Source organism: Crinia signifera, chromosome 2, assembly GCF_055691185.1.
Source record: "Crinia signifera chromosome 2, ASM5569118v1, whole genome shotgun sequence".
NCBI classification, from domain to species: domain Eukaryota; kingdom Metazoa; phylum Chordata; class Amphibia; order Anura; family Myobatrachidae; genus Crinia; species Crinia signifera.
Window position 1 is genome coordinate 230,012,060 of NC_139218.1, and position 18,393 is coordinate 230,030,452.

At 44.6% G+C, this 18,393-nt stretch overlaps 1 protein-coding gene across 5 annotated transcripts in view; it reads right to left on the reverse strand.

Annotated features, from left to right (window-relative positions):
• RPH3AL (rabphilin 3A like (without C2 domains)) overlaps positions 1-18,393 on the reverse strand; it is a 233,984-nt gene that overhangs the window by 148,044 nt on the left and 67,547 nt on the right. For all 5 annotated transcript variants that reach the window (XM_083173983.1, XM_083173980.1, XM_083173982.1 and 2 more), the window contains 2 exons: positions 5,394-5,477; positions 4,231-4,374 (listed from right to left, as the gene is read on the reverse strand). In XM_083173983.1, the coding sequence (XP_083030109.1) occupies positions 4,231-4,374; positions 5,394-5,470 (221 nt within the window). In that variant the 5' untranslated portion in view covers positions 5,471-5,477. The remainder of the gene's footprint in view (positions 1-4,230; positions 4,375-5,393; positions 5,478-18,393) is intronic.

The following is an 18,393-nucleotide window of genomic DNA, read 5'->3' on the forward strand; positions in this document are numbered from 1 at the left end:
CGCCACGCTTCGGGCTCGGTGGCTCGCTGCGCTCGCCACCAGGGCCGGATTTATGCCTAGGCCCGTGAGGCACCGGCCTCAGGGCGATACCTATCAAGGGCGGCACAGCAGGCTGACTTCTTTTAAATAGCAGCATGGCAGAGCGGGTGGGCAGCGGCAAGTGACAAGCGGTGCCGCCACCGACATGATTCATCATATGTCAGCGGCAGTGCCGCTGACACCCACCACTGTCCACCCGCTCTGCCATGCAGAGTACATCACCGGCTATCTCCGACGGTCCCCCTGCGCGTCCGGCTCCGCCGCTAGGTGAGCTGAGCTGAATTGCTCTGGCTCACTGCCGCAGGCGGGGAAAGCAGCTAGGCTGAGCAGCGCGAACCTCCCTGCAGTCAGTCAGTGTGAGAGAGACTGAAACTGCAAATAAAGTTAATTCACCCTCCCTCCGTCCGTGTCCTCCATACAGTTAGCAGTCCAGACTGATAGATAGACTTATACCTTAATAATGATTATATTAAAATAGGGGGGAGGGGAAAATGTTGTGCCTAGGGGCGGCCTGACCTCTAAATTCGCCCCTGCTCGCCACACTATATGAAATCAACTCTATGCCCACTTGGATAGTGGGGAAATGAACAGGACCTTCTTAACATTGAATCCTATGCAAAATCGCATCGAATCGCATCGCATCTGATTGTATGCCTTAAGGTAAGGCATACAATCACAAAATCAGGCGCCCAGATACTACATAAGTACCAATAAATTAAACTAAAAAAAACAAAAAACGATAAAGAGAGCGCATTTGATTTACCAAATTTAATATATATATAAAAAATGATCTGTACATATAACCATACACATATAAAAAAACACAATTAAAACAATTGATATCCAGCATTGTGCAAATGAATATTCAATTAAACGATAGTATAACTTTAATGAATGGTTAGTTATCAGAGTCCCTTTTTATTAATAACTTTTAATTAGTAGGGTCAGTTCACATGCCTCCAAATAAGATAAAGCTCAGCTCCCATTAAGCGTGACAGTTCTTGTGTCTTTGTACGGCTTAAATATTTTCAAATGGCTTAAATATTTTCAGATGGCATACAAATGTTCCGATGTATATCATACCCGCATATGGGTGGGGTGGCGTCAGCGAGGAATGATAACTTGAACGGGGGATATCTTCGTCCGCTACAACCGGCGGGGCTCTGTTGTACTTGGAGCCTCCGTCGGGAGCAGACTACCAAACTCCAGTCTCCCACTGTCCTCTAGATGTCAGAGAAGCAGTAAAACGTCACTCTCACCGGCCTGATATTGAAGTGCTGTGGAGATCACCACAGGTCACTCCCAGCGTGCAGCCAAAGAAGCGGTGGTCCCAGGAACCAATAAAGCAATCGGAGAATGGAGATGGATTTGGGGGCTGTAACAACAATGCTGGTAGCAGTATTTTCCAAAATACTGCTGGTAGTAACAACAATGCTGGTAGCAGTATTTTCCAAAATACTGCTACCAGCATTGTTGTTACAGCCCCCAAATCCAGCTCCATTCTCCGATTGCTTTATTGGAACAGGCCGGAGCTGCAGTACATCAGTTGTATTTGGAGCCATAATGTGTTCCGCCTCCACCTGGCCACACACACACACACCTCCCAACATGACCCTCTCCAAGGACACAATGCTCTGTTCCTGGACATCATTCTTAATTTAGGATTGCCTTCACCTGTCCTAAACAGGTTAATTGGTAAGAAAGGTGTTTCAGGGAGATGTGCGCCAGCCACTTTTTGTGGTTTTGGATTTGGATCTGTATCTGCCTCCAGTTTTGGATCTGTTTTCGGTTTTGCCAAAACCGCCTGTTTTGGTTTTGGATCTGTATTTTTTTTTTAAACTCAAAAACAGCTAAAATCACAGAATTTTTTCCTGTTTTTGTTCCTATGATGTTATTAATCTCAATTAACTTCATGTCCACTAATTTCCTGTCTATTTTGAACACCATATAAAAAGATGGAATATGGACAGCAGCCACAGTACCGTATAAAAAGATGGGGCATGGACAGCAGTCACACTACCATATAAACAGATGGGGTATGGACAGCAGCCCCAGTACTGTATAAAAAGATGGAGTATGGACAGCAGCCACAGTACCGTATAAAAAGATAAGGTATAGACAGCAGTCACACTACCGTATAAACAGATGGGGTACGGATAGCAGCCACAGTACCGTATAAAAAGATGGGGTACAGACAGCTGTCACACTACCGTATAAACAGATGGGGTATGGACAGCAGCCACAGTACCGTATAAAAAGATGGGGTATGGACAGCAGTCACACTACCGTATAAAAAGATGGGGTATGGACAGCAGCCACAGTACCGTATAAAAAGATGGGGTACGGAAAGCAGCCACAGTACCGTATAAAAAGATGGGGTACGGAAAGCAGCCACAGTACCTTATAAACAGATGGGGTACAGAGCTACAGAAAGCAGTCACAGTATGCGGGACAGAGCATTTTTCTTATTTTTTTTTCCACTTTTAATCATTTTATTAATAAAAAAAACAGTGGGGTGCGGCCTGCGGTCACAGGAGTACCTTATATACTGGTACAGAGCAGTGGACAGTAGTCACAGTACCGTATAAACAGATGGGGTACCAGCAGTCACAATACCGTATAAACAGATTGGGTACGGACAGCAGTCACAGTACCTTATAAACAGATGGGGTACAGAGCTACGGAGAGCAGTCACAGTATGTGGGACAGAGAATTTTTTTTTTTTTTACTTTTATTAATTTTAAATAAACAGTGGGGTATGGCCTGCGGTCACAGCAGTACCTTATAAACTGGTACGGAGCTGCGGACAGCAGTCACGCTACTGTATAAACAGATGGGGTACCAGCAGCCACAGTAAACAGATGAGGTACGGAGCTATAAATGGCAGTCACAGTATCGGCATATATACTACACACAGTGGGTGTACAGTATGCAGTGCACTGCACACACTGGGTTATGTGGAGTTATATACTATAAAAGTTTAAACAATACTGCTGGTGGTGCTACTAAACTTAAATAAAATAAAAACTTGTGGCCACTGCCTAAACTGCCTATGAAACAAAGCTAGTGCCCACTGCCTATGAAACAACAAAGCTGGTGCCTCTGCCCACTGCCTATGAAACAAAGCTGCCCACTTCCTTTGAAACAAAGCTGGTGCCTCTGTCCACTGCCTATGAAACAAAGCTGCCCACTGCCTTTGAAAGTGAAACAAAGCTTGTGCCTCTGCCCACTGCCTTTGAAACAAAGCTGGTGCCTCTGCCCACTGCCTTTGAAACAAAGCTGGTGCCTCTGCCCACTGCCAGTGCCTTAAACAAAGCTGCCCGCGGCTCGCCGCCTTATATGGAATCCAGGTCTCGCGAGACTCCGACGGCGGGAAGGCGCCGTGTGGGCTCATTTTGGGATCAGAGTCTGGCGGGAATTGCTGAGCTGCGGCTCGGCAATACTCGGATCCCAGCGTTCGGTGCAGTTCGGATTCTGAAGAATCCGGACCGCACATCTCTAGTTTCAACACAGGTGATGGTCAGAAATTAAGAGGGAAATACAGGAATAGAGCATTCTGTCCCTCCTGGAGTGGGTCATGTTGGGACAGATAGATAGATAGATAGATAGACACAGTGGTGTAACTATAGCGCCACAGACCCTGCGGTCGCAGGGAGGTGCTGAGAAAATATGGGCGCCGGGGGTCTGCGGGTCTATGTTACGCCTCTCTGCCCGTGACCACTGATTTACTTATCTGTGGTCCCGGCTCTCCTCCTGGCTATTGAAAACTGACCTTCAAAAAAATGACTGCCCCCATACAGCAGACAGTTTTTGAGGATGCTAGAGGAGGCGGCGGCCTCCTCTAGCATCCTTAAAAACGGTTTGCTGTATGGGGCAGCCATTTTTTGAAGGTCAGTTTTCAATAGGAGCCAGGAGGAGAGGAATACTAGCAGCGCTGGCCGGGACCGCAGACCTGACCTGCGGGGGACAGGCGTACGGAGGGGTAAGGCAGGGTTGGGGATGGGGGGATTTAGCTTTACTTGGTGGCGGTCGCGCGGGGGGGGGGGGGTAAGCTTTACTTGGCGGGGGTGAGCAAAATCCATATTTACGCCACTGCATTACCAAATACATTGCAATAGGAACATTATTACAGCTGTAATTTACCTCTGTTGTTAAAGCAGTTTACAGTATAACCCTGGAGTCCAGACATACCCAATTCTCTGCTGCTCCAGGGTTTCCACTTTCTCAGCTCGTCTGATAACTTGTACAATTGATTCAATTTCATTTTGGTTCAGACACTGGTTTTTCCTCTGCCTGTCTGTTTGGAAGGTGTGTACAGACCAGCCGGTCTGTAGTCTGTAATTTAAGCAAAGATGAGATTAGAGAGAGAAAAAAAAATTAACCAGCAAGTTATGTATTACATTTTACACTACCTTTTGTATTTCAACTAAAATTTGCAACTTTTACAGTGCATTTACTTTGTTTTCCAGGAATTAATTTACTGTCTATACAGATGAAACAAAATTCTTCTTTTTCTTCTTCTTATTATATAACATACCTCCCCAACTTTCCCGATTACAGCAGGACAGTGCCGCTTAGACACAGGCTGCTGATGTGGTGGACCCAGCGCCGCTGAGGGGAACCGCTCTGATGTGGTGACCTGGCACCACTGAGGGAACCCGCCTCCTCTAAGAGACCTGACACTGATGTGGAAACACGATGCCACCATTGGAGGTGCCAACTACCAAGCAGTTTATGCTGAAGGAAGGGGAGAGGTACAGTAACCCATAATGGGCGGGTTAAACTCCTGGTTACACACACACACACACACACACATCTCCCCTCTCTCTCCTTTTGTTCTCTGTCTTGCATTCTCTCACTCCCCCAGCCCCCTCTCTCATGTTTTCTCTCTCTTCTTTACACTCATATCATCTCGCCTGCCCTCTCATTCTCCCCCTCCTCTCACAATTTATAGTTACGCCCCAAAATTCAGTACTATATAAAATATAAAGTTTAGATGACAAGACAATAAATTAACTACGGTGGGAGTTCTATTGAAGGGGATGTTGCCCATGGAAACATATCAGATTCTACTTAATTGGCCCATTAATCAGGCTATCCAATTATATCCCATTTTCATCAGCTATATATGTCCCATTTTCGTGCAATAACACATGGGATCGGAGATACCTAGCCAGACAAGGCTGTTATTGCACTTAATACTTTGTGTGCTTGATTGTTCCTTATAAGTGCCGGAATCGACGGGGCAAAGTGGATACCCCCACCCCCTGCGAATTCATTATATGTGGTAAATTACATTGGATAACCGATACCTCCGTGGAATTATACAGTAGCTGGAAACTTGGTCAACTTACTTGGCTCTGAGAGCTAGCTGTCTGTCGTTTGGGCACACCCACTTATCAGTTCCATTTCCAAATATGGTATCGGCCATGATTTATCTGTTAAGGGAAACCACATGGTTTTGCATTAAAACATATACTGAAAATATACACAGAGAAGGGTAACTTTTAAACTTTTTATCTTAATATCTGCTTTTCCAGTTTACAGCCGAAAGAGAATATACCATCTGGATAGAAGAATGAAATTAAGTTAAGGGGCCCAAATAAAATCTGAAAATGCCACAAGTCTGGAATGAAAAGGTTAGTGCTGGGTAACAATGCACTGTAGCTAAAAAGTAACATTTACTGTACAGAAATAAATAATGTTAAATTAATTACAGCTACTTAGTGGCTTTCTCACAGAAAATAATCAATTTAGTTTCACTATAAGGTTGATTTGTATTTATTCTGCTGGAGACAGAAGGTCAATAGCCAAAACCAAGGTCAAGGGTGTGGCTATAATCGAAGGAGTATGGGCTATACATAGTCCTTGTAATGTAGAAGATAATTATCAGTTATATATAGAAGACACAACTGAAGAGTAAAACGGTTAGGATAAAGTTTAGGTCCTTGACCCCATAGAGGGAGAATAGAACCTGCTGCAAAGAACAGTGAGCCACCAAACCCGCAAGGGGCTTCTTTCTACTCGCCCCGCTGTCAGAGCATTGGCAGTTAGGATTCTGATGTCGGTCTAATGGCCATTGGAATCCTGACTGCTGGAACCCCCATACCACACCCACACCCATATCACTGTAAAGAGTTCAAGATGTGAAACCTACATATGTGTACTACATAATTGCCAATATTTTCAATCAACTTGGCATCATTTTGGAGACTACTGTACACAAGTGTAATAGCACATTTCTTTGGATACCACTCAAGCTGTGCTAAGGGGTCATACACTATTATTCCTTACATACAAAGTAATAACGTACTAGTACATCAGAGCTTTGTGACACGACAGCCAACATCAGTACACATTGGAGAATAACTGCAACCAAAAAAAGGCATTTATTGGCAAGTTTATGAGACTCTGAGGGTTATTCAGACCAGATCACTTCTCTACTAATTTGCAGAACCCTGCGATCAGATAGCCACCATCCTTTGCAAAGCCCTGCAAAACTTTCCCAGCTCGGTGATTGGCTGCAAACTCATTTGCAACTTCATCATTGAATGATTTGTCCAGTGTGTGAAGTCTGTGTATAACCCAGAACCTACTCTGCCTGTGCGATACAAACAGGCTGATCAAGGCCGGAGCTGATGTCGCGCACCCTCCCTGAAAATGCTTGGCATACCTGGGTTTTTTTGTCACTCCCAGCAAAAGCGCATTACTATGTGTACACATTACAGATGAGCGGTTCGGATTCCACGGAATCCGAACCGCTCCGAACGAACACAGCCGGCCTGATGACATGCAAGCCGTGCCCGTGAGTTTCTGGCTTTGATCGGAAACCCGAGCGCGGCCGAATGCGGGAATCTGGCATCAGATTCTTGCAAGACACCGAGTCTACGAAAGCTCAGCATCCCAAGAATTTGGCGCCATTTTACACTCACGCTTCCAGCTAGTTGTGCTGTGTGCAGGAGCCTGGGTGAGCTTATCAATTGTCACATCAATCTAGTGTGCAGAGGGGTGTTGTGCAGAGGGGTTCAATGCAGACAGAGTGTAGACAGAGGGGTGTTGTGCCGTGCAGACTGCAGAGGGGTTTGTGCTGTGCAGACTAGAGGGGTTTTGTGCAGTGCAGAGGAGTTTGTGGCAGTGCAGACTCAGCAGAGGGGTTTGTGCAGTGCAGACTGCAGAGGGGTTTGTGTGCTGGGAGATTATATATATATATATATATAATGTGGTGTCGGCCTGGCACTCTCCTTTGTAGGCAACTGCCCGTGTGCCATCTGGAACCGATGGGTGAGCTTGTCAGTTGTCACATCAATCTAGTGTGCAGAGGGGTGTTGTGCAGAGGGGTTCAGTGCAGACAGAGTGTAGACAGAGGGGTGTTGTGCTTTGCAGACTGCAGAGGGGTTTGTGCTGTGCAAACTAGAGGGGTTTTGTGCAGTGCAGAGGAGTTTGTGGCAGTGCAGTCAGTGCAGACTCAGCAGAGGGGTTTGTGCAGTGCAGACTGCAGAGGGGTTTGTGTGATATATATATATATATATATATATATATATATATATATATATATCTCAAAAGAAAGACAGAGGGGGGCGCCTTATGGTGTAGTACCGCTTTTAATCTTTAATAAAAGTTAAGTGAAAAATTCATTAAAAAAATGAGTTTCGTCGCCAGACTTCATCTGCATCCCTCTGACTAAGTCTGCCAACGAAACACGTTGGGGCTTTGCCACTGTGACGCAAAACGCTTCTCCCACTGACCGGGCTGCAGAGAGACTGTTGGAACCCTGTTTCCATGATGACGTTGCGGGACATTGCCGGCGACTTCCGAGAGGTTCCGTGAGACTAACACCTTGACAACAGGGATTGATGCAGCTGTTTGTGCCAGTGGGAGTTGTTTTATGAGCCATGTCGTATTCTAGTCTACAGCAGATGGACTATTTGGTACGGGCAATATACCCCGTTTTTTTAATGAATTTTTCACTTTACTGTTTTTAAAGATTAAAAGCGGTACTATACCATTAGGCGCCCCCTCTGTCTTTCTTTTGTTCCAGAGTTTCTACCATTTGCGCCCTTGGGATCAGGCTCTGACATTGGGGAGCTGCTGTCCTAATCAAGAACATTTGGACAAGTGTACACTCTGCGCTTGTGAGGCAAGCCCAGATTAACCCCTTAAAGGGACTGCAGGTGTCAGTGCACCTTTCCTAAACAAACTGTAATATATATATATATATATATATATATATATATATATATATATATATATATATATATACACACTTAAGTATATTGATTGTGCTAGTCGTGTACTAGGCAGACAGGCTGTCAGTCAGTGTAGTGGGGTACAGTAGTACACAGGCTGGTCAGCTTTTGTTAATTATTTTTTTCATTGTGGTGTTTGGTCACTGTGGTGTGCTACACCATAAACTACAGAAGCAGAAAAAGTTGCGTGTGTGATTGTTCTGCATCCATGGTCCACGCAGTGTTATCAAAGGCCTGTCCATAAAAAAAGAAATACAATATAAAAATACATTTTGCGGTTCTTTATTTTTTTGCTGTATACTGCACCCCAATAGTATATACCACACCATTTAAAAAATCCTAATAACATTTTCTCGTCTTTAATTATTAATTCTTTGTGTGCAGTGCACCCATAGTATATACTGTCAGAAGGTGGGTGTGTGATTGTTCTGAGTCCAAGCAGCATTATACATGCTGCGCATTAAAAACTAATGAAATTTAAAAAATCCTAATAAATTTTTCTCATCTTTTTTGAGCTCTGTTCTCAAAAACAAGAAAAAAAAATATTTTGCTCTTATTTAAATTTTATTTAAAAATGGAGAACAAACAGCTTGGACCAAATACTCCCGCATCAGCTGCTGCCAACATTCATGGTGACTAATATGGTACTACTACTAATACTAACACTGTCGCTGATGCTTATCCTCAAACCGGGCAAGGAGAGTTACCCCAAAAAGTTTCTAAAACAAAAAAACCTCAAACAGGAATAAAAAGAAAAAGTATGTCTGATCCTCCTGTAGCTGAAAGAATGAAAATTGCCAGAATGCCATTCACATCACACAATGGTAAGGAAAGACTCCGGCCTTGCCCTCTATTTCTGAGTCAGACTTGGGAATCTACAGCTGCCAGTGAGGTATCTCATGCGTCTAACAAAGAAAGACCTTGTCATTCTGCTTTCATAAGTGAGAAAACAGGCCAAACCACTAAGTCATCAAAACAAACTGCGTCTAGGAACAGAAATGTCACAGTGTCGCCTTCCACTCCCGTCGAGTTAAAGCAAGAGGATGAGGGGTTGACTTGTGTAGCAGACGATGGTACTACTGAGGAATTGGATATTGAGGATGTTGTGTGTGTAAGAGAGGCCCAAGTGGAACCATCTGTTGGGCATGATAAGACTGCCATTGTCATGCCTGGTCATAGAACCAACAAGTGCACATCTTATGTGTGGAATTATTTTCACATCAATTCAGAAAACATTTGCCAATCCATCTGTAGCAAATTAAGCATCTTGGAACATCTACCCTATTACATCATTTGCAGCGAGCTCATCAACAAGAAGTCCAGCAATAAATGTGTCCCTTCTTTTTAGTGGACGCCACCACTTGCAATCTCCACTACCAACACCCTCACCTTCAACTTAAGTATCCTCAGTAATGACCAGGGATGGTTCTTCATATACTACTGTTGTGCTAGACGAATCCTCCCCTTTCCATGATTCTGCAGAAGAATCCTTGATGAAAAGGTCTTCTGTTACTGCTGCTGTTGCTGGGGGTAGTTCTTCAACCCCAAAGTGTCCTAAGAAAACCCATTATCCTACTTTGAAAAAACAACGGACTGTTCAGCAGTGCTTGGCGAGGAAAAACAAGTATGTCAGTGCTCACCCAGTGGCACAGAAGCCATGACTGCCATGATAGTATTGGATGTGCGTCCAATGTCTGCACCATTAATTGTGTGGGTTTCACACAATTAATGGAGGCTGTGTATCCCCAGTACCAGATCCTATCTCGTTTCCATTTCATCCGGAAAGCCATTCCTGAGCTGTACCAGGACATCAAGTCTAAAGTAATCCATGGCCTGAAAAGTGGGATTGGAGCCAGTGTCCACTTAACCATGGATATGTGGACAAGCGGCAGTGGACAGACCAAGGATTACATGACTGTGACAGCCCACTGGGTGGTTGAATCCCCTCCAGCAGCAGTAGGATCTAGCAAGCATCACCAGCTCATTCATACTAGGCAGACTACTCTATGTATCACCGGCTTTACTAAGATGCATACCGCTGAATGGCTTTGCATTACTTAAACTACACACCCTCCAGTGTGTACATGGAGAGAGTGTTCAGCACTGCTGGGAACCTTGTGAGTGTTTGTCGTAGAAGGCTACTTCCTCAAAATGTTGAAAAAATTATATTCATAAAAATGAACTACAAATTTCACAAGGAAGACCTTTCCAACCAATTCCATTGTAAAACACAGACAAAGCTCGTGGAGGATTCCAGCAGTGATGAACTGATATTGTGTGATGATAATGAACTCCAAGGAATTTGTGGTAAGCACATATGTTATTCCAGTACTTTGAATGGTCTCCCATCTGTTGTCCTGCTAATGGCGGTGCGTTTCACTGGTGTGGAACGCACGCCATTTCCGGTTCGCTGCTTTTGTTGAGAGATCTTTTTTACTGGATTTATAGATAATGAAACTCCCTGTTTTTTAGGCTATTGCAGCACCATAGATTAGGGGATCATATATCTAGATTGTAAACGTGTGCAATTCAATTATGCTGTAGTTAGCCAGCATAATTATGTATACTTGCCAATGATTGGTTGATAAATATACCCATCAGGAACTTCCTGTTCCTGATGGGTATATAAGCTGGCTCCTGGGCCATTCTGACTTGGATGGAGTAGGATCATCTCAAGTACCTATGGCCTGTTGTCCTGACAAAAGTGTGTTAATCAGACCGAAACGTTGACTATGCCACAACAAAGATGTAAGGAATTTTAAGAACTTTGTCTGCTATCAAATGGTGAGTGCCCTCCAGTTTCTCTATATTTATGGACTTTGTACCTTTTGGATTGGAGCACAATCTGGTTGGAATACTATTGACGTGAGTGCGGATAACCTGCTTCTTTATATAATAATCCCCCACCCCCTGCAGTTACCCATTGACCAAATGTTTACTGCCTTTGATCTGTGTTTTGACAGTGTAATATTCTCCGTGCAGTTTGCGGCCAGTTATGACAAGTGAGAGGGGGTCCCCCTGTCTAAAGTGACCTGGGCCCCCCAAAGGCTTAATCTGCCTGTTTACAATAGCAAAGATTGTTCTGAAAATTCAGCAACTATGCCCTAGTGTTCAAAAGATGGGGAGAACCACAAGCCATGCTGTTTTCTTATATAGGTGAATGACAACAAATTACAAGTAGATGCAATTCTGTAAGAACTAGAAATATTGATTTGTCACTCCTTAATATAAAAAAGATTAATATACTCTTAATTCTAGTTAGCGTTTTAAATCCTATAGCAGCTGTATTAAAAGGAAGTTAAAGGCTATATTTAACCTCCAGCTCACTGTTCAATGTTTAAAACATATAAACAGTTAAAAGTTAGAGCTTAATGCAATACATGTTCTAGATATTACTCACCTAACTGTTTACTCCTGATTCAAAGTGCAGGATATAAGGAAACATGACATGTACAAACAACCTTACAAATGAATACTATAAGAGCATGATCTACTGTGTGGCTTCTCAACAGCAGGAGTAGATAAGTTACAGACAACCAAAATCTTGTAGAAAAACAAGTTCTACTGGTAAATTTGAAACCATGATATGGTGGATCTGCCCTAAGGCCAATAGTCACATTTCTCAAAGTCATATAGTAGTTGCATTAATTGTTTTACAATAAAGTGGCAGATAAAGGGGCATACACACGTAGAGATTTGTGCTAAGCAATTTTGCTAAGCTATTTAGGGTAGGGGATTTCCTGGTGTCCAGATCTCCCATGGAGAGCACATACACATGTAGAGATTTGTGCTGAGCAATTTTGCTAAGCAATTTTGCTTTAGCAAAAAAGGCCGGGATTCACAGCCACTTGCTAAGCAATTTGACTAGATTTTGACTGCATGCACTGACTTAGTTAGCAGGAGATAATTAATCACTCGGAGCACACACAGAGAGATCTGTGCTTACTTACTTACAGGTGCCACATTGCGGTGTACTGCCATTGTAGACAGACGAGGTGGCACTCATGAGACTTTGGCAAAGTGATTTAGTGACAAAAAAAGTGCATCAACTTTTCGGGGTTCTAAACCCCATCATCCTGGTGGGGGACAGGAGGGCACCGGAGCAGCATTGCATTTAATAAATCAGAGTGCCGGATAGAGATTATATATATATAACAATTTAAACATAATTGGGATAGGCATATGAATATCCTTAGAAAGAAATAAGGATCAAAAAGGGTTGAGATTACCTGAAAGATAAAAAAAAAGGGGCAGACTAGATGGGCCAAATGGTTCTTATCTGCCGTCAAATTCTATGTTTCTATATCAAGCAAATGTTAACCCATTACTGCAGCCAGATGCTCTGGATGAATTTTAGACAAAAACAATGAACCCTTTGCAGGGCAGAAGGATAAATGTAGAGTCACCATAGTAGGGGAGGACACAGCAACCTTCACAAATGGAGAAGCCTCCCGGATCCAAGGAGGTGGAAATCTAGACAGAGATGGATGACAAGGTGCGCTTCATGGTGCCATGAACGGATTTAATATATGAAAACAGCATAAAAGCCAGGATACTGCATATATTTGCTCGTAGCAAATTAAAAACAGTGTGGGCTGGTTACCACGTGGCATGAAACTTTTCACCAAGGCAAGCTGCTTACTCAGACGGGCCAGACTGTCCGAGGATCACACAGCAAGTCTAAACGCTGTATTGTGATGCGGCATCAGGGAGAATACAGTGTCGGGAGAGCCTTGGGTAAGATGAGAGAGGTGAGTGTAGCAGGCCTCACCCCGACATGTTTCGACACTAGGACTTCATCAGTGTTTAGACGTGCTGTGTGATCCTGTGATGGTCTGTCCGGTCTGAGTAAGCAGTTTGCCTTGGTAAATAGGTTCATGCCACATGGTAACCAGCCCACACTGTTTTTAACTTGGTAGGAGCAAGGTGGCATAGATAAAGGAGGGCCAGTGGTAGGTTTTTGGCATTACCCTGCAAACTAGAATGCGTTTCTGTGAGAATTACTGTGCAAGGCCAATGTAAAGGTTAAAATGTTGCACCTCATCTTTAAAGGTGGTGGAACTCCGTTCCACACCATTCCCCCTCACTTTAACCCCTGCATCCATCGATGGTAGAGCATAAGCAAAAAGTTGTGGTTTTTTAACCAAGGTGCCAAGAAACTGAGCATAGCTCCACCCCTGACACTCATAAAGCCCACTCTTCATATTCTGACTGGCCCACAGGCCAGTCTGTAAAATTAAAAGGATGTCCATCGATGACCATTTGCACTATTACCATCAATGGTAACCATTGATGGCGGTAGAGTCGATGGCCATCCCTACCCCTACGCAGTGATAAAGTCTATTGTATCGGATGCTGTCAGACAGGAAAGGAGCATCAGAGTAGGTAGTCGACCGCAGTGCTTTTAGTGGGTGGGGACTCAAACGGCCCCCGGCAGACACTGGCTTGCAGGCTGTAGCAGGGGATGTGACAGCGGGTGTGACTGTGGTTCTTTGAAGGGTGACAACCGAATGCGGGCCGTGTCCCCTTAGTGACGCCACTGTGTAGACTGAAATTATCAATTTCTCTCTTTTACAGTAAAGTATTGAAAGAGTGGTTATGGCCTGAACCAAATCAGAACACCTATTGAATATCTCTGGATTGGCCTCCACATAAAAGCCAATGATTTTTCTTCAGGTGGGTGCATTTATCCATTTGCAGCATAAAGAATATTTAAAAATTTTTTTTTTTTTTTGGGGGGGGGGGGGGGGGGAGGAGAATGATAAAAAGGACTCTCTTTCCAAATCTTACTCTATTTCAAATATAAAACAACCAGTTGAAGAAGGTTTCATTTTCTATTCAGCGAGGCGGACTCTGTAGATATGAATGGAAAAAGCATGTAGTAGCCCTAATGGCTGCATGGATCATGCATGCACAGTGGAACCAAAAGTCCAGGCTTGGCTATATAACATTTTTCCCTTTGACAAATTTGCCGCTAAGAGGTAATGCATGACCATGTATAGGATGTATTAACCCCTTGAGTGGTGGGTTTTGCTGGGGCAGGACAAACCAACCAGGGCAGGTTTGTCCTGCCCCAGCAAAACCCACCACAGAAAGTTGGAAGCCCACCTCACCTCCGCTCCGGCGTTAGTACGCCGGAGCTTCCCTGCTGCCGCTGCCGCTGCCTAAGCTGCCTGTAACATTCAACAGTGACGTTGGCAGCAGGCTGGGGGATGTTCGCGGTGGCTCGGGAGGACTCAGGTGCCTGAGCGCTCCCGAGTCGTGTTCCCCCCCCCCCCCCCCCCCCCCGAGCCACACCAACCATACCTGAGCCTGCTGACAATTTATTTATAAGAATTAACACTCACATTGCAAGACGATTGTGCAGATCAATGAATGGAGGACACACTGCTTGTATGGTATAAATAATGTTTATATGTAAAAAAGTATAAAAAAGCTCACGATATACAGTACATGGAAAAAATTACACATATGAAAATAAGCAAAAATAAGGAAATAAAATGAAATCAAAATTTGATATATATATATATTGTTATTATTACTATTTTTTTTTATAAGTTTATTTATATTTTTACTCGATTAATTGGGCAAATGGAATTATTGGACCAATAAATCTAGGCTCTAGCCCAGGGGTGGCCAACCCATCCGAGACAAAGAGCCAAAAAATTTGTCCTGTTAAGACAAAGAGCCGCGACCATTCAAAAAGGGGCGTGGCCTAGCTCCCAGAAGGCCACGCCCCATTTTAATGTCTAGTACGGCACTCGGCGGGCTTGAATAAAGGATGTTACCACAAAATGCTGCTTTCAGGAGGTATATATAAGGACGTATGTGTGTATATATAATATATATGTGTCCATTTCCAGTGCACTCACAGTAACCATTAATCCATTGCTGGGATACGAATTCAAGGACAAGGCACTCACATCCCTCCCAACATGACCCTCTCCCTCCCTTTTGTTTCTGTGCAGGGTAAATACTGGCTGCATTATTTTTACACTGCAATTTAGATTTTCAGTTCCATGTAACATTGCTGGAGAATTGTTTATGAATCGCTACCCACTCCTTAATCCACATACAATTCCCGGACCATAGAACAGTTTTTGCCGCCTGTGCTATTGTGAGTTACTCTGATCTGCGACTGAAACAGGGTGAAAGTGATCATCGCTGCCGTCACAGACCCTCCCCGAAAACTCCTGAGAACGCATGTATTTTTTTTCGGGCACACCCAGAAAACGGCTGGTTTCCACCTCCAAACGCCGGCTTCCTGTCGGTAAAAGTCCGGTCACATTGTTTTTACGATCCACACAGATTTTTTGTCACTGTTCACCCTCGCAAATGCGCAATGCGAATGGTGCGGTAGTTCGGTAATCATTCAATTTGTGATTTCTCTAATTAGCACTCTGCCCTGAATCAGGCCCCTTGTCAGGAGTCTACTACTGCCTATAAGGGACGTCGGTCTCTGGTTATTTGCCTGTTGAGGTTATAGTTCAATCATTACAATATTAGTGGAACTACACGTGACAGGACCGTTGCTGCATTGTAGGGGACAGTGTCCTGTGACGTTCCGCCTCTGTGGGATTGTCAGGACATGTGGTTGGCTTGTGTTATCAGTTGTAAATCAAACCCTGCAATGTTTCTGTGACGCCTCATTGATCAGAGTTTAATCAATATAATGTATGTATCTATGTTATGACCCCAAAGCCGCACTTGTGGGTTCTGCCACGACTCCACTGTCCAGCCCAATCCCGCCTGTCAAGCAATATAGTCAGGTGCGCACTCACCATACTCAGCCGGCAGATGTCATATTAACAGCCGAGCGTCTCAGATCTCTAATGGACGCGCCCACTCCTGATGCGTCATTTACCGGTCACCTCCTGGTCAGGCAGGATTGTGCAGGACAGTGGAGTTGTGGCAGAACCCACTAGTCCGGCTTTGGGGGCGTAACACAGATGGAACGCAGACCCGGAAGGACGCTGCCGCCTAGCGTGCCTTTGCAGCATCATCACGGCCGCAGCCCGTCACGCTGTGCTACCAGAGTAACCAGACGCAGGAGGCAAGGGAGGGAGGGAGCCGCACACAGGGAAGAGAAGAGCCGCATGCGGCTCGAGAGCCGCGGGTTGGCCACCCCCTGCTCTAGCCTATAAATAAGAATCCGGACTGACAGTATCTATCCGTCTTGAGAAAGTCTCCAGCTGATTCAGGAGACAAAACGCGTTGACGTCATCAGAATTGGGACGTACCTGGGCTACACGCTGCCGCTTCACGAGCCTGCTGTGCACTCTCCAGCGCTCGTTTACCCCGCAGGGCTCACGCCCAGACATCGTCCACAGCGTCTGCACTATTTGGACGCTCCTGCTGCCGGAGGAGACAGCGCTGGCTGTTGGCGCATTGAAGCGCCCTACATAAAATCTATTCCAGTCGCCCCCTCTATCAGGAGCAACCAGCTGACGACTTGGCCCAAGGGGTGAGATACAACCAGAGCCCCGCTCTGCATTTTTGCACCAACGCAAGTACACGTATTACTTGGCTATTAATATCTGGATGTGTGTAAACCACATGCTTATTGGACCATCCATCCAGCCTACTAATTCCTCACATTATTAACAATAACTATCTTTGGACATCTATTCACTAATCAACTATTAACAAAAAATCTATGGATACTTACAGTTGTTGCTATAAATCGATTTGAAGCGCACTCTAAAAGCGGAGCTCCCAAACTGTACGTCCAGTCCAATTTTTAATCCCATATTATATGTTATATATTTTATAGCCTAATAATTTTGATTTCATTTTATTTCCTTATTTTTGCTTATTTTCATATGTGTAATTTTTTCCATGTACTGTATATCGTGAGCTTTTTTATACTTTTTTACATATAAACATTTATACCATACAAGCAGTGTGTCCTCCATTCATTGATCTGCACAATCGTCTTGCAATGTGAGTGTTAATTCTTATAAATAAATTGTCAACAGCGCAATTACACACCAACCCCCCAGATCCATTTTTGCTACTCTTTGTTGTGGGTTGAGGCAATCCCACAGGTGTCGTATGCAGCAGCTGACAATTACTTAATTGAACACCACGGTGTGATTTTATTAACCCTATATAGAGCGCTGGGGACCTTACAAAACTGAGATTTGGCTGTGTAGCCACTCTCAGCAAGTAAGGAATTCTCTGCAATACCTGAGCCTGCCGCCAATGTCACTGTAAAATGAGTGACGGCTGGCTGGCAGGTCAGGGGAGCTCCGGCGTACCGATCGCAGGAGCAAAGGTGACGGAGGGGACTGGAAGGGATTGGCGAGGGGGGGGGCTCTAGAGGTGCTGCGCCAGTGGTGCACATCTGGACACCACTGGCGCGCACCTATTCTATAGAAGTTTTTATGCCCGGCGCAGCTGGGCATACCCGGAATATTTGCCCGGAATATTTCCGGTCCAACTACCCAATGGGTTAAACTAAAATGTTATCCTCAACTATGTGAAACATGTCCAGCAGAACATGGACATTCTTTCAAGCTCGTCAGACCTGCCAGGCCAGAATTTTACTACTTTTTGCTATTTGGATGCACCAGCAACAAGATAAAAAATAAAGATAACTGCACATACCATGCATGTGAACTGGGAAGGCCTATGTTCTTGAAGCACATGCAATGGAGCCACAGTGCCCATAGGTGCCGATTTATGTTTTTGCTGGTGGGTGCACAAGCCAAAAATATAGGGGAGTGGCTTCATGGGAAAGGGGCGTGGCCACAAAATAATACTGATTTTTATTATGCAGCACAGTTGTCTCCAATATTCAAATTATGGGAACAGTGCTAAATACATAAATGCCCCCACAGTGCAGGTACATAAATGCCCCCACAGTACCTGTGCCAGCGACGAGGGAGGGGGAGTGCAGTGGGACACGGGCGGGTGGGCCGCTGCTGAGCTGGTGGGTGCTCATCAATTTCCATGGGTGCTCGGGCCCTCAAGCACTCACAGAATTGGTACCTATGACAGTGCCCCTTATGTTGCCACAGCTCCGGTTGCAGTGTCCTGTTAGTCACAACTTAAATGGTGGGCTGCAGATGTTTTGGAGAAAATGGGGGTATCCCAAGACACGTTC